At 32.0% G+C, this 19,388-nt stretch overlaps 4 protein-coding genes across 4 annotated transcripts; 2 read left to right on the forward strand and 2 right to left on the reverse strand.

The window, feature by feature from the left end:
- Nucleotides 1–3,788: 3,788 nt before the first annotated feature.
- On the reverse strand, nt 3,789–10,313 carry LOC108724012 (oxysterol-binding protein-related protein 2). Its single transcript, XM_018450116.1, has 9 exons — nt 10,110–10,313; nt 9,259–9,460; nt 9,062–9,171; nt 8,764–8,922; nt 8,234–8,434; nt 7,880–8,069; nt 5,830–5,946; nt 5,081–5,298; nt 3,789–4,669 (listed from the first exon to the last, which is right to left on the reverse strand). Exons 1-9 carry the CDS (start codon nt 10,139–10,141, stop codon nt 4,567–4,569), a joined length of 1,332 nt encoding a protein of 443 aa, XP_018305618.1. The 5' UTR covers nt 10,142–10,313; the 3' UTR covers nt 3,789–4,566.
- Nucleotides 10,314–12,799: 2,486 nt separating this feature from the next.
- On the forward strand, nt 12,800–13,860 carry LOC108723999 (uncharacterized). The gene is made up of 2 exons (XM_018450087.1): nt 12,800–13,037; nt 13,571–13,860. Exons 1-2 carry the CDS (start codon nt 12,838–12,840, stop codon nt 13,791–13,793), a joined length of 423 nt encoding a protein of 140 aa, XP_018305589.1. The 5' UTR covers nt 12,800–12,837; the 3' UTR covers nt 13,794–13,860.
- Nucleotides 13,861–14,479: 619 nt separating this feature from the next.
- LOC108723993 (cilia- and flagella-associated protein 20) lies at nt 14,480–16,725 on the forward strand. Its single transcript, XM_018450075.1, has 5 exons — nt 14,480–14,716; nt 14,940–15,131; nt 15,573–15,805; nt 16,068–16,340; nt 16,425–16,725. Exons 1-5 carry the CDS (start codon nt 14,633–14,635, stop codon nt 16,723–16,725), a joined length of 1,083 nt encoding a protein of 360 aa, XP_018305577.1. The 5' UTR covers nt 14,480–14,632.
- A 107-nt stretch (nt 16,726–16,832) lies between these two features.
- Nucleotides 16,833–18,650, reverse strand: Taf9 (TBP-associated factor 9). Its single transcript, XM_018450086.1, has 3 exons — nt 18,512–18,650; nt 17,945–18,394; nt 16,833–17,062 (listed from the first exon to the last, which is right to left on the reverse strand). The coding sequence occupies exons 1-3, from the start codon at nt 18,648–18,650 to the stop codon at nt 16,917–16,919; spliced, it is 735 nt and encodes a 244-aa protein (XP_018305588.1). The 3' UTR covers nt 16,833–16,916.
- Nucleotides 18,651–19,388: the final 738 nt, after the last annotated feature.

The following is a 19,388-nucleotide window of genomic DNA, read 5'->3' on the forward strand; positions in this document are numbered from 1 at the left end:
AGGGAAGGAGAGAGGGATGTGGTGAAGGAGGAGGGGAGGAAGAGGGAGGGAGAGAGGGGGGAGAGTTATTATAATTCATATTGTACAAATTTAAATTTAAAATATGTATTATTATATGAATATTAGCGATTAATTCCTTTTCTTAATTTGTTTTAATTAGTAAATTATTAATTTCTACGTAAAAACTTCTGTAGTTTGGTACGAAGAGGTTTGATAATAATTATAGAGCCTGATAAATTTATTCAGCTATATAAATAACTTTAAAATTTATATTCATCTTATTACCAGATAGAGAATATAAAAACATAAATTTTATACAAATGAAAGACTTTACATAATTATATATTACTCGTATTGTTAAATTTAATGATGATCTAATAATTTAAACTTAAAATGTGAAAAAGACTTAAATGAGATATTAATTACGTTTTACAAAAATTACAATTCATAATTATACATCAAGCTAGTGATTAAAAAATTTCTGTCTTTCTTTTTTCGCTTCCTTCTGCAATTAATAAATTAATTTCTATGTGAAAAAATCAGGTTGCTAAACTTTTAAAATTGCAAAGTTTATAGATACGAGGTTGTAAGCTCTTTTTTAACAACATTTATTTCTAATATGGCTATTGCCTATGTACAGTTACACATTGGCATGATCTATGCAACGCAAAAACACAACGAATTCCTACAAACTACGTGCGCGATTTTTAACAATAATAAGGTCCTCACAGGTGATCCGTGTGAATATCACCGCAGGGTATGATCATGTCGACGTATAAATCATTCGCATTGCCGTTCCCGCTTATGGAAGTATAGAAATCCTATCAATCAGGTGTTTCAGATATGTGCATTCATATACTATATATATATATTTATATCGTAAACTCATTCAAAGTGACGGGTTCGTATACTTGAAGGCTGAGCGATTCAACCGAAAGTTATATCATCTGCAAACGATGCTTGAGTAGCGCATGCTACAATCAGCTCGACAGACTGGTAGGATTATAATTCGAGGATCTGAATTCCAAATCATACCACTCAGAGAAAAAAGTCGTATCAGTAACTATAAATTTGTAGTGAAATAGCATCTCAACTCTATATATATATATATATAATTAAATTCTAATAAGAATACTGGATTAAAAGAACTAAGAAAATATAGTAACATCATTAACCATATAATCAATTAATATTACTATATATTTTCTTAGTTCTCTTAATTTACTTATTGTTCTTATTAAAACTTTCTAATATATAGTCACAAATTTTTGTATGCATTTCTTATTTATTTTTGTCTTCCAAGTTCGAAATCAACGTTGCGCCTTTTATTGTAAGCTGAGTGGTTTTTTTCTTAGAAGAAACTGAACTCCTCTACGTCCCTCTGATGACAATGACTAGAGGTTTGTTCGCGTCGCATACTTCAACATGTTCCAATATGCTCCTACCAGTTCTTACTCATGTTGGAGCATGCGACGCGAACAAATCTTAAGTTTCCGCCGAGGATTATAGTTGGGTCAGAGTATAAGAACTGACCAATCACAGTCGAGTATTCCCCTGTTACAGTCGAACGATAGGAGAATGCTCGACTGTGGTTAAGCAGCATGAGCAGTTCTTGTACTCTGACCCAACTCTAATCCTCGGTGGAAACTTAAGGTTTGTTCGCGCCGCATGCTCCAACATTTTCCAATATGCTCCTACCATAGTTCTTACTCACTTCAACGCGCTTGATAGAGTAAGTAGGAGCATGTTGGAGCATGTTGGAGCATGCGACGCGAACAAACCTTAAGTTTCCACCGAGGATTATAGTTGGGTCAGAGTACAAGAACTGATCAATCTCACAGTCGAGTATTCCCCTGTTACAGTCGAATGATAGGAGAATGCTCGACTGTGGTTGAGCAGCATGGTCAGTTCTTGTACTGTGACCCAACTCTAACCCTCGGTGGAAACTTAAGGTTTGTTCGCGTTGCATGCTCCAACATTTTCCAATATGCTCCTACCATAGTTCTTACTCACTTCAACGCGCTTGATAGAGTAAGTAGGAGCATGTTGGAGCATGTTGGAGCATGCGACGCGAACAAACCTTAAGTTTCCACCGAGGATTATAGTTGGGTCAGAGTACAAGAACTGACCAATCTCACAGTCGAGTATTCCCCTGTTACATTCGAATGATAGGAGAATGCTCGACTGTGGTTGAGCAGCATGGTCAGTTCTTGTACTCTGACCCAACTCTAACCCTCGGTGGAAACTTAAGGTTTGTTCGCGTCGTAAGCTTCAACATGCTCCAACATGCTCCTACCATAGTTCTTACTCACTTCAACGCGCTTGATAGAGTGAGTAGTAGGAGCTATGGTAGGAGCATGTTGGAGCATGTTGAAGCTTACGACGCGAACAAACCTTTAGTCAATACTACTCGTGCTGTGAGCGATTTTAGAGAAAAAGTTTTTAATGTATTCCTTAAAGTTATCTCAACAATGATTAATTAGTTACTATGATATAGAGTGCTTTATTTAAAAAAAGTTTTTGTCTAAACTAGAAAAATGTAATTGTTATATCTATTTGCATGAAGTTCAAATAACTACTCAATGTAGTTGAATCACTATTTCACTGCCAATTAATAGTACATACAATATTGTTACCGTGACTATATTTTTGTAACATTCAGCACTACTTCAGTTTCTATTACTTTGTAAAACTAGTTACAGGTACTTCAATTGCAAAAGTTGCCAAATTCATAGTTGCCAGAATTATTTCGTTTTCTCTCAGTGACCGAATCTCAAAAATGCCATTCAACGAATATTATGACTAATAAATCGTAAAATCTCGCAAAAGCAAGAGAAGCTTTGTCCGCTTTTCTCTCTCTTCCCAATTTACTTTCCATCTTTCGTTTCCGGCCTTTCTCAAAATATGTCTTTCGATTGATTACAAGACAGATCATTATTTTATAGCATGATTTAGAATTCAGATGTTTTTCCACGGTGTAAAACACATTTGGCTCTTCGAGAACCTCAAATTATTGTCGTCCTTTCTAAATTAAGCAGTGTCAACGAACATACGACACGCAACGTATATTTGTCTGAAAGTTTACCCTAGGAAGCATCTATCGCGCAAAAGATACATATCTATCTGGAAGCAACAACGTAGTTTATTCCGCAAATATATACACATACTGGATCCTTTGCGCCTTTTAACTCACGGTGTTTTCAATCTTTATGTGTGACATTTTCTTAGAATTCTTAAAATCCTTAGCACCAAAAGTTGCACTGAGAAAAATGTCTGGTTGGATTAAAAATGGACGAATCAGAATTTTCTTAAATCTACTAGAATTCTAGTTGAGCTAATTGGAATTCTAATTGATGTAATCAGAGTTTTCTAATTCGTCTATTTTCAATCAGATATTTTTCTCAGTGTGCGAAACCTGAAATCCCGCTTCTTTCCAACGTGGCGTCTCGCAATGGCTGAAGTTCGGCGATTTTTTCCAGATTGGAAATCGAAAATAACGCACAAAGTTTTTACGATAAATAATTATTGCTTGAAGCTGTCGCGCAAAATCGTTCGGCCCGTACTTGACTTTAATACAATGTATTATACAATCGCTGTATATTTACATGAAAATCTACGATGTTCCTGCTTAAAGAGTTCGATAGAATCGCACAAAAGAAAATCGACGTAATCAGTTTTGATGTTTACAGTATCAGATTTTTGTATATATGTATATCTTTAAATATCTTTAAATAAGTTTTATCATTCACTATTTTATTTTCACTGTGAAAAAATGATCCATTCGTCGATCTAAATTTCAGATTGCATTCTCAATTGATAAGATACAAGATTTCTTCTACATTTCTATTACGTATATTTTTGATATAAATATACAAGAATATTTTTTTCCTCGGATAGAACTAAGTCCGATTCTTGTATTAACGTCGAAACGTAACTTGGTTGAATTGACAGATCGATAGAAAAACGTTAAATGTGCGGATAAATATTTGATGGTTTAACTGAGAAACCTAGACTGAAACGACAGTCTGTATTGAAGTTACATAGAGTTCTCCTGAATTATGATATCGTTCTAAACTTAGGAAAGAGAATGCATCCTACATAAACTTCAAATCAGTTTCTGTCGTCTCTTACTGGCTTCTTCAAGCAGAGATACTATGAAAGAATCGCCTTTCCGATCCAATATGGCCTCTTATAAAAATAGTGTCGGAGACAGGAAGCGCGAATCAATGATATAATCGAATGTTCGAAAACTGAAATCCTGATTCTCAGAGATTAGTTTTCGAATGATATTCGTTTGTATCTTCTATTCGCTTTCTTCCCACGTCGAAGAGCGTGGGACGAAGTTCCCAGTTCCAATTTTGCGCTCGAAGAATCTCGTACGCAAGATCTGCTTTTAATTACTTTACACAAAGACATTGATTTCTAATGGCATCTATTATCGAGCTACGCACCTGTCCTCTTAGGCAATTTATTTGTAATTTTTCACTAACGTCGCCCAATTTACTGATCTTCGTCAGTCGGATAAGCGTCAGTCGGATTAATGGAAGATAACAAACTCCGTTTTCATTAAAAGATGTCCTCAACATCGGTGTAATTACGGTCCCAATATCCGCCCAGATATATCCAATCTTCTTGGCCTGTGTAAGGACTTATACCAGATTGGAACCACCTACACATTTAATTTTTCCAAATGAGTGAAGAGGACCACATTCGGTCAAAGCGGGTCTTAATAATATTTGTGTGAATTTTTACAATTTCTAGTTCAAATAAAATTGTAAGATCCATTAAATATTATAATATATAATAATGTATAATAATAATATAGAATATAGAATTTTATATAATATATACAATTTTACTTACATCAATTCAATTTTTTAAAAGCTATAAATTAATATTATAAATAGCTAATTAAATATTTAGTAATTAGATACTGAAAAAAGATTATTTATTATATTTCCAACAATTTCAATTTCGAGTATTATGCAAATTGTAGGATCTGTCAAAATTTTAATTTTTTAAATTTTTTAATTGAGCTTTTGATATCTTAAATATGCTAAAATAAAATGCGTAATTATACCTGGGAGCGTATTCGTTTCCTTTCTTCTGCTTGCGCGCTTTGCGGTTATTCCTCTGTTTTTCCTCCAGCCTAGCTTTCTCAGATGCAGCCCCATCCTGATCGCCGTTCTCCAGCTTGCGAATATCCGGTCTCAATCTAGAGTCGGTCGGACATAGGATTTCTCCCATATCAGGTTCCAATTCGTTCAATGACATCGCGAATGTGGTAAACTGATAATACTGCAAAATATGCATCATGTCAAATAAATCGATACATCTTTGAAGTAAATTATTTTTATCAAATTGGTAGACAGAAATCTGTTGTAAGAGAAAGAATAGACAATAATTTAACACTAGAAGGACCGAGGTAGCCAATTTGGCTCCTCGCGAACTAATACTTCTCAAACTAATATAACTTTTTTATAATATGATAATGCTTTTTGTAATAAAATAAATTAATAAAATTAGTGATACTATTGTTAAAACGTTCATTATAATTATCTGTTTCATTTCTTTCCATTTGTTGTTTACGAAGAAAATGTGTTTGGAGCCAAATTGGCTCTTTATACGGGGATAGTCCTTTTAGAGGGATAGTCAAATCTGATTCTTTTAGTGTTAAGAAGTATTATACTACAATAAAATAATTCGTTATTTTATAAAAACTTATAAATAATTATGTTGTTAAAACATATATTTTAGAATTTAAATAAAATTTTGTAAAAAATTAATTGACGTGTTTGATTAATTTGTCCAAATGTCATTTCAACTAACATCCGAACTATTGCTGGGCCTCGGTGTAGCTTCCCACAGTGTGACAGATCCTGGAATCTCGTCCACAATCGGAATATCGTCAACGACCGTACTGCCAAAGGGCTCTTCTATCGCATCCTTTTTATTAGAAAAATATATACAGGAGTTTCAGTAATGAATACATTTTGGAAAAACAGATTAATTTGTTCAGCAAAAATTGTTTTATATAACAACTATATTAAATTATAATAATGCAGTGCTTGGCTATATCTTTACCCGCACAGCACCTTTCATTACAAATATATCTTAAATACGTATCTATATTGCATTTACATTGCATTTCATTTCATATCAAATATAATGTATTAAATACGTAATTAATGCAATGGATATAAAATATCCAAGTCGAAATATTATACATACTTAATACGTATGTAACATATAGCAGATATATTGTGCATATTTAAATGTATGGATATTAAACACGTAGTTGATACAGATATAACAGAAGGCTGAATGTAATAATACGTCATAAGATGGCGTACTGTAGTAGCACCACACAACATTAAAAAAATTATAAACGGATAGTTTTGAGCAAGTGTCTGTGTGCGTGGTTATTATAATCAACTGTATCTAAGAATAACAAATTTAACAATATTAAAGTATCATATTAGACTGCGATGTGAACACACAACAATCAAGAAATAGAAACTTATTATTTCAGTCAAGCTTAAATTTTTAGTGCTGATCGAAACAATTAGTGTGAAAAATTTAGGTTAAAAAGTAAAAAATAATTTAAATTGAATAGTAAGTTCCCTGACGGAAAAAATGTCAACAAAAAGGTACAGAAAAACTACATAGATTGAGACAAGATTTTAGAAATTCTTAATTTATCCTAGATATTTGTAGTAGGATTTGTAGAGTGAAGTTTGTTTGTCTTAGAAATTCTTAGTTTTTCGTAGATATTCGTAGTGGGACATACAATGTCGTGATTAATTTCACTTTTTGAATCTTAAAATTTTAGAGCCAAAGTATCAATCAAGTTGGCATTAAAATTTTTTTAAATTCAAAAATAGAATTACCCACTTTGTAATCCCACCTGTAAATCGCTTATACAGAGTGTCCAAAAAGTCATTCAGGTCATGATCCTGAACAACATTCAAGAGGTTTTAGCCGTCGGTCGGACACCTTAAGTAATGTTAATGTCGGCGATACTGTAACTTTCAAACATCATAACTCGAAAAGTACTTCATGAAAAAATATTTCATTATAGTGTTTTGGAAAGCTCTCGAGATGTGCTATAAGAATATGTAATGAAAAATGGGATGTTCCGTTTAAAAAAATTGATATGACCTTGACCTGACCTTGGCGACGCCACCCAAAGTCAAACGAATGTGATCAATAAATAGATCTTTTTGAACCCTATAACTTTTGTCTGAAACACTTTTCTGTAATACTTATACTTTTCATGATATTCAGGTGTCCCGGAACTTTTTGGACACTCTGTATAATATATATACATAATACATTTTGAGCGCGTATTTGCAATATTAGGAATACGTATCAAATACATAATTTACGTATTTAATACGGAAAGAATATATATTGTCATATGTATTTGATATGTAATGTAAATTACGTATCTATAGGAAATTCATTGGTATTAAATACGTATCTGATACATAATTTATACGTAATTCTACGAATTTGCTATATAGCTATAACACTGCAAATTTTATGTATTTGATATGTAAGTAAATTACATGTCTAGGCGGACATTTATTGGTATTAAACATGTATCTGGTATATGATTCATACGTATTATTATGTATCTGCTAAAATATAGCAACATTTCAAATTTCATGTATCTGCTACGTATTTGAAATCTAAAATGCTGTGGATATGTATTGACTGAATTAATTAAAATTAAAAATTACAAAAAAACTTTCGATTTTCATCCAAGACAATTTTTATCTATTTTAAAATTAAAAAAAAAAAGCATTTATTAATAATTAACTTCCCTATGAATTAAATTCCCTGAATGAATTAATCTAATTGAATTATTTTATACCTGATGCAAGGGCTTGAAAGCTCCAACTTTGAGACTGTGGAGCTTTGCCAAAACTTTCTTGTGTCCCGGACTGCCTTGTGGGCTTTTGGCCTCTAATTTGATCTTCTCTAGCGTTTCCTCATACAATGAGGGCTCGCACGATCGTAAAATTTCGGTCCATTGACCGTAAAGGAAGAGTAATTTTCTTTTCCTAAAAGAATATAAAGAAACAATAACAAACTGCTAATAATAATGGTAAACTGCTTTGCTTTATTCCAATTTAAAGTTGAATAAAACTTGTTATACAAATGAAACTTTTCCTCTTTTATGCTCCATTTCTGCCTTGTTGATCTAATTAATTTAATTAAAACTTACTCTTGATTCGTTATGAATCCCTCGACGCGATGGATGTCCTTGCCGTTCAAGGTGCTTTTTACAAAGCATAGCTTAGCTTTTAAATTATCACCTCCGTGCTGTCTGATCTCCAAAGGGCCTGACTGCTCCATCCATAATTGGCCTACCAAGACATTGTGAAGGATGCAATTGACGTTTTGCCAAGTGTAGGACTCCTTCCATCTATTCAAGCACAACCATTAACACATCGAGTATCTTTTAAAAAAATTCAAAGTTCTAATCGATAAAGTTTTCTCAATATTGTTTTAATTTTTAATAATAACACACTATTTTTCATCTACGAAAAATCGATATATTTATGAAAATAGAGACGAAATCTAAAAGTATAATCCCCATTCCATGAGATCAAGTTATTTACGTTTTTTATACCTCTGAAATTTAGAGGAAGTCATTTTGACAAAAGAGGAAAGATAATAAGTAACATTAATTATATAAAATAAATACAAATTACTACATAAATTAGTTTATTATAATTATTATTTTGAACTTACTTGGGTAATTCGACCGTGACAATTCCTTTCGGGTGTACCTCTAGTGATTTCCCCCAGAATTTCAATTTAGGATGGATGCTGCCATGAAAGATGAAATCCTCACTGTCAGCGTAGAACGCGGACACTGGTGGATGATGCGAAACCTGCTCGCATATTATCCTGAAGAAGGTTCGAAGAAGAAATGACTTTCAATATGCAAGAAATGGCAAATTGGCAGTAAAATAATATTAAACAAATCAATTTTAATTAGAAATTAAATTGACGAATTATAAATACGATCTGTAAAACGATTAATTACCGGAAATCTTCGCGTTGCAACTCGTATGTCTCGCCCAAAATAGGATTGAAAGGTTTTCCAAAGCGCTCCCAGTTCGAAGCGAGGGCACTCACAGCGAAAGCTGCGACGTACTGCGTAATCATTAATTTCGTTTTATTAATAGTGCAGGATTATTGATTTATTATCCCGATTAAATTTAAAGGCAATTCCTCGCGCACCTGAAGCCTTAAGACTGGCGACTCTTGCTGGGATGCCTGCTTGAGCAATACGGCATACTCCATATATTCCGCGACGCGTTGCAAGAAAGAGAGGGGCTCGTTAAAGATGACCGGCATGCTGGTCTTGCTGATGTCTTTGCCCAGCTGGAGCGTCATTGAGCACAGATTTACTTCGGAATGACCCAGAACTGGTAATGATGTTCTTGAAAAGAGCAAAACGCGCTTTGATAAAAAATGAACAGATTTTTTCAGGAAGTAAGTAACCTGATTTTTTTTTAGATTTGTAAATAACCGTCTATATAGGGTGTTTTTATATTCTAATTGAAATCACTATTATTAATAATACATTGCATATAATTGTTTTCTGATTTACTGGCATTTGAGAACATTATGGTTATGGATATTACTCACAATTTTTTGAAAAAAAAATAAGTACGGAGAAACAAACAAATATTAAATAGTATAATAATAATGTTAAAAAATGAAGATTTTAATTAATATAACGTCTTTTTATTATGGGTTTTCAATAAAATTACATCTTTAAATAACCTTAAAGAATAGTTATTAAAAAAGAAAAACAATATGACTAAAAGAGGAAACAATGTTCATTTTACGAAAATTCACATTTTTTTATTGGAATATAAAAATTGCAGAGATATAAAAAGACTATTCCCGAGGGTTAAAGATGGTGTAGTAGTTTTCTTATATAAATTTTAAAGAAACGATAAATGGTGAATTCTTAAATCTCTACATCTTTGAATATTTGTAGCTTTCAATGCGACTGAAAATTCGAGGCTTCGAGCAATATTTAGAGATTCGTAAATTTAAACATGTCGGAATTCATTGCCAACCTGTAACGACCTGATATCCTTTCGTTGGCCATTGTAAGACTCTCTCGTGGTTATTGAGCGTCCCGACGATGGCAGGAGCTTTCAATCTGTCGTTCTTGCAAGTCGATACTTCGATTTTCACCAACATTGACCAGTGATTATGAAGCTTTATAATTTATTACTGGATGTGTAAAAACTATTCAACAAGTCAAATTATTTAACAATTTTTCACTGAAAAATTTAACAGAAATTTCATAAATCCCATCAAAATTCTTCTAAATTCATAAACAGATAATTGGTAACTTAACGGAATCATGGCGCAGGTTTTTAGATCATCACAGATATTTACAATCTCCGATGTTCATTCAGAAAATCAAAGTTTTATGTAAAATTTATCTGTTAAATGTTAGATATTTGAAGATATTAATTTTAGATTCTAATTTAAAATTCTCTAAATTTGACAGTCGAATTATTTAGAAGTTAGAGTGAGAGCCGGAATTATCAGAAAGAGTTTGGTGTATTTAAACTCCTTTGGAAAAAAATATATATATAATCTAAAATATTTAATTAAATTCTTCGGAAAATCTATTTTTATTCGCCAAGAGAGGTATTTCACACAGTTCTATATTTGGAGTCGTGAATAGTGTGGGTGAATCTTTGGATGTTCACAAACTCGGGGACCTTTCGATCTTCCGTGGTGGAACAAGAAAAGGGGAGATGGGGATGCGGTATCTAAATGGACCGTCCGGTTCTCCAGAGAGAAAAAGCTTTGTCTCGCTATCTCGGCGACATTCCGACAGTTATTCCGATTAACTTGGAAGCCACAGATAGTAACACTCGCGGAGGATTCTTGCGGTTCGGCACTCGCTGTCACTCGATCATGGCGGTCGGGAATTTCGGGAGAAGATCGTTGAGACCGGAAACTACGACGCGGATGTTTCAGCTTCGTCTCGCGATCAGCTGTATACTTGAAGACTGTTGAGCCCACGGGCGTGACGGCGAGCTCCCCCTTTGCTTTTGGAGCAAATATCAATAAATCCGAGCATGACCGTTGAGCACTCGAGGATTTCCGTTGGAACGACCGACGGATTCGTTCCTAAGAAACGACAACCGGGTTAAATTCGCAAACTTAAAAAGATATCGACTTCCTCAAAATAATTAATGCCTTAACTGTCGATAAAGTTTAAATGTATAATTCATTTTCAATTTTTAAAATATAATCTTGCAATTTTTTTTCTCCAAATAAAACGACAAATTGATAATTTAATTCTTCTTGGGCATTTTGATAATTTAGAAATAATATAAATTACATAATAATATAAATTACATAATAAAATAAATAAAAACCATCTTTAAATTTTCAAAATTTAATTAAGGAATTATTGTAGAGGAAACTAATTATTAATAAATGTTCTTTTAAAAAATATCTTATTTTAAACTGGATAAGAAATTGTCTTAGATGAAGAGCAAACAATTCTTTTGCGATTTTATTCTAGTATTATAACTCCTTCAATTTTAATTAATTCAATTAATATGTAATGCCAAGAACTGTATCAGTATGATTTAACTATAGCTATATATACACACAAAATCAATAAATGCGGAGGTGGAAGGGCAAAGTTTCAACAATGTGAACGAACACGTTAAACACCCACGATTGAGGAAGACGGTAGCATCACGCAATCAAGCGGCCTGCGTGGAAAATACGGGATGAATTTAATTAACGCATACCTCGTATGTATGTACTGTCGAGACTGTCGAGACCACAATCCTCATCGCGTGCAACCCATCTGATAAAATTGGCGCAAGACACGAAGCATTCACTAAAAGGACCATTGAGAATGCAAAGATCTTAACTGATAAGAGATACGTTTTTCGTCGGACTATTTCTGAAATCTGAAACTACATTTTCACGTTTATCAATTTTTCTTGTTTAAATTGTAGTGCTTTGTCAAATTAATCCTCGATTGTTAAATTCATTTAAATTCACACTTTGTTCTTTTTTCAGAATTTTTACCTCAAAATTCATAGAACAATGAATCAGATCTCTATGTGCAAATTTTTTTTAGTGATATAAAATTTAAATTCTTGTTATCCATTTCTTATTATTGGTCCAATTTCTGCATTTTTTTTTAACTTTAATCATAAAAATATGGATTCTCGATCGTTTAGTGATCGATAATGGCATTCAGCAGGGGATTATTTTCTATCATCGGATTGTGGTATTTTACAAGTCGCTCTCGTTTTTACTATTCTGAAGAGTTCAGTGCTCCATGAGCGTGCATCGTTGGCGACTCGGAATAAGAATAAGCCGAATCTATTGATTCACCTGGAAACCAAATCGATATCCGTACGAGGTACAAGCACTCACTTCGTTACGAATCGGCCAATTTTTCTCGAATCGTTCGTTGAGTCCGTCGTCCGTTCGACAAATCTGCTAAATTCTGCCTCGAAAATCATTATTTTTGCTGAAAAACGATTACGATTTTAAAAAGATTGTAATTTTATAGAGTCTTCTATGAGTGGGAAAGTGCAAAGAAAAAATATAGCATTACGAAACATTGCATTTGTTAAACCAACAAAGCTTAGTTTAATGACGAATAAATGTAATAAAAACCAAATTAATTTGGAGAAATTTTTCAGTCCAAAAAGTGCTTGAAAATATTTTTTATTCACGTAATAGAACTGAGGTTAAATTTTGAATTGTTCTAAAAAGTGACAGAAAGTTAACGTCTCTCAAATTTCGAAAATGAATAAAAAAGACGATTCGTTATTGGAGAACTTGAAAATTTCTGGAGGCCCTCAAGAGCTTAAGGATTCTTCAAAAGAGGCGGAAGAGAAACCTGTGTTTCGCAAGTACCGCACGAAGCATATGAAGCAATTTCCGGAATTATATCGAAGCGATGTCTCAATTCATCCTAGCTATACCGGCTTGAAAATCTTGCCTTAGTAAGAATTAATTCTTAATCGATCAATTAACGGAAATTAATTAGATATAAATAAAAGAAAATAATTTTTTTTATATCAAAGTTTGTTATATCTGTTATAAAGCATTAATTTTATTAATTTTTCATTATACTCGCATGAAATGTCCAGTACATCTCCGCCTTATAAATTTGCTAAACATGCGTGTGAATATTATTTATACATTATTATATATTTAACGTAAATTGTTTCACAATTAAAAAAATGTCTGTATTTCTTTTTATCCAAAAGATATAGAAGATTATCAATCTTTATTTAATTGAAAATCATCAAAGAGAACAATAAAAATAGAGATATATAATGTTAAAAAGTATCAGAAACACTCCATGCAAATTAAAAAAAAAATACACGAGTAATGTAGGGATTAAATGAGACATTCTGAAAAAGTTCACACCGAGACTTTAAAGGTCACTATAGCTTTTTATAAAACTTGTATAATTTTATATTGTTTACGATATATTTCATAATTAATTACACAATTAATTGTATTTTTTAAGCCAAGTGGTCTGCAGGCAACGCGTGCAAAGGATTAAGCGACAATCATTTCGGCAACTGAATCGTGAGATCGCGCATTTCGCTATGGTCCAAATGTTTGCTCTCGATGGTGTGAGGATCGATCGCGTCTTTAGCATTGGCATGTCGCCGAAGACGTTAATCGTCCCAGACCCTTTAACAGAGAAAGAGAGACGCCGACTGAACGAGCTTATCGAAGATCCTTAAGAAATCCTTCGGATAATTTCTGTGGGAATAGATTGTTTCATGTCTTACTTAATTATTATTCAATTATCTCTGCTATTAATTTCGTAATTAATATCAATCTGTTTAATTATCTATTTAATTACCTTTTGTAATTATATATATGTATTAATAAATTTCTAATTACTCTTGTAATTATTACTGATATATATATATATATACATATATAATTTGAATATTTTGCGTTTTTAACTACTAAAAATGTTTTATATTATAATTATAACAAAACATATTCACTCTTTGCGGATTGCGATGACTCCATTTGGAATCACCTCGCCTTTTATTTTATAAACTGTTCGTTTGATTTTTATAAAACCTGGCCTACGGGGTAATTTGATAATGCTTTATTCGAATTTGAAGTCAAAAATAAAAAATTCAAAATAATATTTAAAAACAAAATTAAAAGAAGTTATTTATCGTAAAATTCGATTTTAGAAATTTAATCGGGAAGCAACATCAAATATGTAGTTTTACTTTTTATTTGGAGTTCATCAATAATGAACAAACAGTTAGTATTGATTTCCAAATTGACTTTCAAATTCTGATTGTGAACCCTGCGACACTAGTTCCTTCTTTATTGGAGATTATTACTCTTTTGAAATTTGGCATTTTTAGGCTACATTCAAATTCACAATTCAGCAACCCCAAAACTTTCCATTACTTTAAAAGCGTTTTTAATTATATAATTTTGTTCCAAAGAGACAGGACGTTGGCAATTAATGTGGAAATTCGAGAAACAAAGGAAAGAATCCAATTTGATATTTGTCAAACTGTAGACACTAAGCAAATATCTTTATGAATAAATGTTTCGAAATACTTATCAGAGCGGATTTTTATCCATTTTGTATAGTTGCGGGTCGTCCCCTCTGGAATTATGGGACATGCACGTTAGTTTTTTATCATATTTAAAAAGAATATCAAAATTCATAACTTACAAAGAATATCAAGATTCATAGTTTATAATCTTACAATTTCCAAAAAGTAGCCTACTTGTAAATTTAATTTAAAAAATTAATATTTTTATATTTCTAATAACAAGAAAAACGTATATAATTCAAAAAGTACATGTATATATAAATTTATTGTATTGCACCATTCACATTTATTCAGGTAAAAAACGGATATATACGAAGAATTACAGATGAAGAGATAAAGTCGTTGGCATTGGAAATAGCTGGGACCAATGTGGCTACAACTTATATTTACTGTCCAGCGTATCCGAAGAAGGAGCTGGGTATTAAGCTACCTTTTCTTATCATCATTATCAAGAACATGAAGAAGTATTTCACGTTCGAGATAACAGTAAAGTCAATTTGAATATATACTTAAAAAATAAGCCTTTCAAGTTTCTTTAAACAAGATTTTTTTTATTTAATTCCTTAAAGATATACAGATACTTGTTGTTCATCTTAATAAATAAAAAATTTTTATTTTCTTTCATAAATAAAAGATGATGTGTCTTAAAACTTGTAATTTTTGTTATTTAAATAAATTTTTTATATAATTTTTCCTGGGAAAAAATATTTTATATACAATTATATATAATTCTATATAAAATATGTCCATATATATAACATTTTTTTCCGGGTCGGGAACAATCAAACCTGGAAAGCTACATTCTTCGGTTATAAGAAAATTATTCCTTTTCTCATAATATATATATATATATATCTCATTTTTTTTGTAGATTTACAACATATTGCAATCTCAAAAAATTAATTAAAACAATAATTTGTTAAATAGATATTGGATGACAAGAATATGCATAGGAGATTCCGTGTGAGCAATTTTCAGAGTACGACACGCATTCGCCCGTTTTCCACATCCATGCCCATCGGGCTTTCAGGTGGATGGAATCAGATTCAATTCAATTTGTCTGATTTTACGCGACGAGCCTATGGTACAAATTACATCGAAACCACTAGAATGCAAATTCATGCCAACTGCAGAATCAGACGAGTTTATTTCGCCGATAGGCAAGGATTTAATACATGTATCAATTAATTCTCTAATCAATGATTAAATTTTGTATTTATCATTGATAAAATATGTCATTTTATTTATTTAATTTAACTTAAGCCTTATTAGTAGATATCAGAAATTTCATTAATTTTTTGATATTATGATAGGTCAGTGTAAAATAATTTATTAAATATATAAAATAATCTACAGTCTCTTAATGAGTTTTTTTTTACGAAGTAGTGTCAAATTAAATCTTAAGCAAAAGCAATTTTTAAGGCTTTATTCAGAGGACGAAATGCCGGAAGAGTTTAAGCTTTTCTTGCCGGTACACCGAAGGAAATGCGTTAGAGAGGAACACGTGCCGAAGAAACCTAGTTTGATACTTGAGAAAATACCGTCCGTCGAAGCACCAACTATCGAACCCGAAGTGAAGGAGATACTTGAGTCGCCAATTACGAAGGAACCTGATTTAATCGAGGAAGCGATACCAGATGTGCGTGTGGAAGTAGAAGAGATAATTACAGAGAAAGATGAAGAAGAAAAAGAAAGAGAAGAAAAAGAAAGAGAAGAAAAAGAAAGAGAAGAAAAAGAAAGAGAAAAAAAAGAAAGAGAAGAAAAAGAAGAAGAGGAAGCAAAAGAGGAAGTAGAAGAAGCGGAAGAAGAAGCAGAAGAAGAAGAAGAAGCGGAAGAAGCAGAAGAAGAAGCAGAAGAAGCAGAAGAGAAACCAGAAGAAGAAGAGGAAGTTAAAATTGAAGAAACTGTGGTTGATGAAGAAGAAACAGCCGAACCTGCGGCTGCAGCTATTCGCGAATATGAAGTCGAAAAAGAAGAAAAAGAAGAAGATACATATATATCGAAATTGGAAGGTTACACAGAAGATGAGGATGAAGAAGATGAAAATGAAGAAGATGAACGTGAAGAAGATGAGGAATAAATAAAATATAATTTCAAATAATGAACATGTAAAATAGTTTCAAATAATAAATGCGTGTTTTATATAATCTTCTAATTTATTAGACTTTGTATATTCTTTTCGTATTATTTTAACAAAGAACGGATTATAGAATTATTACAGAATGTTAGAGAATATTAATAATTAAACAGAATAGCACTCAGAACTTAAAATTATGACATATCGTAATCCTCTTCCTCTCGTTTTCTTTTCAATGATTCATCGGTTTCCATTTTCACGGTCGACAATGATTGATTGGAAGTAATCTGTATCTTCGGTTTCGTTACTTGTGTTTTTACCGATGTAGTATTTGTTGCCGCTACAAAAATATTCATATTAACATAGATATTATGAGATTTAATTAAAAAATTTCAGTTATATTTAATTTTAAGGCTTCTTTGTTAATTCACTATTGTTAACTATTATTATCTAAGATTGTGATGTCAGAAGCAAGACAATAAAAATTCTTGTTCAATAAAAATGTATTAATAATGGGTTTCAATAAAAAAACACAATCGATAGAACTTAAAAAATATACTGAAACTCTCCTTTTACTTCATTATAATTAATAAATAACTATATATCTAGAAATGAATTATGCATATATAATCAAAATGAACGAATTCTTTTTACTGTAACAAACTATCAAATTAATAATATACAGAAATAAATATAATTTAATTTCTTCTCAAACAAGATGGTAATTTTTGATACATTCTATAAATCTATTCTATCGATTGGAAATGTTGCTGTATTAAAAGAATATTTCTGTTCAAATGTAATATAATTTTATATATGAAATTTTGTTTTCTCACTCCTGATGTGATCTGAAATAGTATTGGTGAGTAAACAGGAATTTTAAATATGTAACTTTTTTAAATATTATTCAATTCTTTTGCATAATTTTGGGTAAATATTATACGAGTTCTAATAATACCAATTGCAGCTGTTTCAGTATTTTTTTATATTAAAATCTTACTTGCTGGAGTTTTAAAGGAAATACGGAATGGTGTGGAGTAATGGGACTGTAGTAGGTGGAACGAAGCTGACGTTGGAAATAGAAAAAGGACATGATATTTTATATTACAACAATATAATAAAGTAATTACATATATCAGTAAGAAGTTAATATAATTATGAATAATAGAAAGATATTAAGAAATATATTAAGAATAATAGAAAAATATTAAGAAAGAGTTACCTGTGGAAAATTTTAAAACAGGTTTCGGTATAGAAATAGTTTGTGTTCTTGCAACAGTGGCAAGTGTGCCAGGTCTTTTAACAATCGACACACTAGTCTTATTTCCCTCTATTTTTGATCTTGGCTGTCCACCAGATTGATTATTGCCTACCAAAGAGTGTCCAGATTTCTGAACAACCTTCTTCGTCGCATTTTTAAGTCTATAATTCGGTGCATTTAAGCAATATCGATCTGGTGGTAATCTGAGACCATTGTTTGGTTTGACAAAAGGCAGCGGAATATTGTTCTTGGTTCGTGCCACATCCAATAGAACATCTCTGGGCGGTGGATTTGTGAATGAACGTTCCAGCTGCATCTTGACCGCCAATCTAACGTCATCTAGGTCAATGAATTTCTTTTTGGCATGATTGGCATATACTTTGCTGTCATCCAATATACATGTAACATATCCTGTACGAAAATTCAATCAATTAAATAGATTTCAAGAATTAAAATGGTAAAATAGTTAAAAAATATCAATTAAAAATTATCAAAATAAAATTATTACAAAAGAAAGAAAAAACTTACGATATGTAAATTCCAACAGTTGATTGATCACCTTGGGTTCATAATCTGTTATTCCCATGTCTTTCATGATTGACATGATGACTTGAGCATCTTTGGGAATATGTTTGACGTGGCTCATGTTTTTCGTTTTTTCCGACATTTCGTGAAATTGAAATAATCTTCACTGTATACGCTGTAAACAAGCACTTTGTGTACAACACCACAACCAAACACTGAACTACTGAAAGTACTGAAGTGAATCTTTTAGGTTAGGTATATTTAAGCTGCTAAAGCTGGAACCTAAAAATACTTGCATTCTAGAAAGAAAACTGCACTACTGACTGCACTTGGGAAGCAGTGTTCCTACAGTTCTGATTGGCTGCGTTCAGCAGACTCAACAGTTTTGCAACCGTTTTATGAATGGCTGCGTTCAGCAGAGAAAGCAGCTTTGCAACTGTTGTAAAATTCTTCAATATGATTGGTTTATACATTTAGATCTGTCAGGAACCAAAAGCAAGAACCAATCGTATTGAAGAATTTTACAACAGTTGCAAAGCTGCTTAAACGCACCCAATTGATTCGGGTTTTCCACACATGCGCAATGAATCCAGTAGCAGTAAAGAGTATTAATTTTCAACAAAAAAAAGATCTAATAATGGATCCCCTCGTTAAGTTCTCACAAATATTAAAAAATTTTTTAGAAGTCAATTAGAAATATATACATATATAATATTCATATATATATACAGGGTGTCCCGTAAAGACCCGAACAACGCTTAAGGGTGCCGTCACATGCGGCGTAACCTGCGTAAGCGTAACCTGCGTATTCTAGTAATTTACTAGAATACGTTATTTTTTATTTATTAGAAAACGCCATTCTGAAAGCCGGCATTCACAT

This window comes from Mycetomoellerius zeteki, unplaced genomic scaffold (genome assembly GCF_001594055.1).
Source record: "Mycetomoellerius zeteki isolate Tzet28-1 unplaced genomic scaffold, Tzet1.0 scaffold265, whole genome shotgun sequence".
In the NCBI taxonomy this organism is placed as follows: Eukaryota; Metazoa; Arthropoda; class Insecta; order Hymenoptera; family Formicidae; genus Mycetomoellerius; species Mycetomoellerius zeteki.

What these genes read in the sequence shown, in the direction of transcription:
- LOC108724012 (XM_018450116.1), bottom strand. Translation starts at nt 10,141, where the DNA reads ATGGCCAACGAAAGGATATCAGGTCGTTACAG. An exon ending in TTGCAACGCGAAGATTTCCG is followed by an intron (nt 8,923 to 9,061) that starts GTAATTAATCGT and finishes AACCTTCTTCAG; the next exon opens with GATAATATGCGAGCAGGTTT. An exon ending in GTCACGGTCGAATTACCCAA is followed by an intron (nt 8,435 to 8,763) that starts GTAAGTTCAAAA and finishes GTGCTTGAATAG; the next exon opens with ATGGAAGGAGTCCTACACTT.
- LOC108723999 (XM_018450087.1), top strand. Translation starts at nt 12,838, where the DNA reads ATGAATAAAAAAGACGATTCGTTATTGGAGAACTTGAAAATTTCTGGA. An exon ending in GGCTTGAAAATCTTGCCTTA is followed by an intron (nt 13,038 to 13,570) that starts GTAAGAATTAAT and finishes GTATTTTTTAAG; the next exon opens with CCAAGTGGTCTGCAGGCAAC.
- LOC108723993 (XM_018450075.1), top strand. Translation starts at nt 14,633, where the DNA reads ATGTTTCGAAATACTTATCAGAGCGGATTTTTATCCATTTTGTATAGT. An exon ending in TGGAATTATGGGACATGCAC is followed by an intron (nt 14,717 to 14,939) that starts GTTAGTTTTTTA and finishes ACATTTATTCAG; the next exon opens with GTAAAAAACGGATATATACG. An exon ending in CGAGTTTATTTCGCCGATAG is followed by an intron (nt 15,806 to 16,067) that starts GCAAGGATTTAA and finishes GCAATTTTTAAG; the next exon opens with GCTTTATTCAGAGGACGAAA.
- Taf9 (XM_018450086.1), bottom strand. Translation starts at nt 18,650, where the DNA reads ATGTCGGAAAAAACGAAAAACATGAGCCACGTCAAACATATTCCCAAA. An exon ending in ACTGTTGGAATTTACATATC is followed by an intron (nt 18,395 to 18,511) that starts GTAAGTTTTTTC and finishes ATTTTCGTACAG; the next exon opens with GATATGTTACATGTATATTG. An exon ending in TGTTTTAAAATTTTCCACAG is followed by an intron (nt 17,063 to 17,944) that starts GTAACTCTTTCT and finishes ATATTTTTGTAG; the next exon opens with CGGCAACAAATACTACATCG.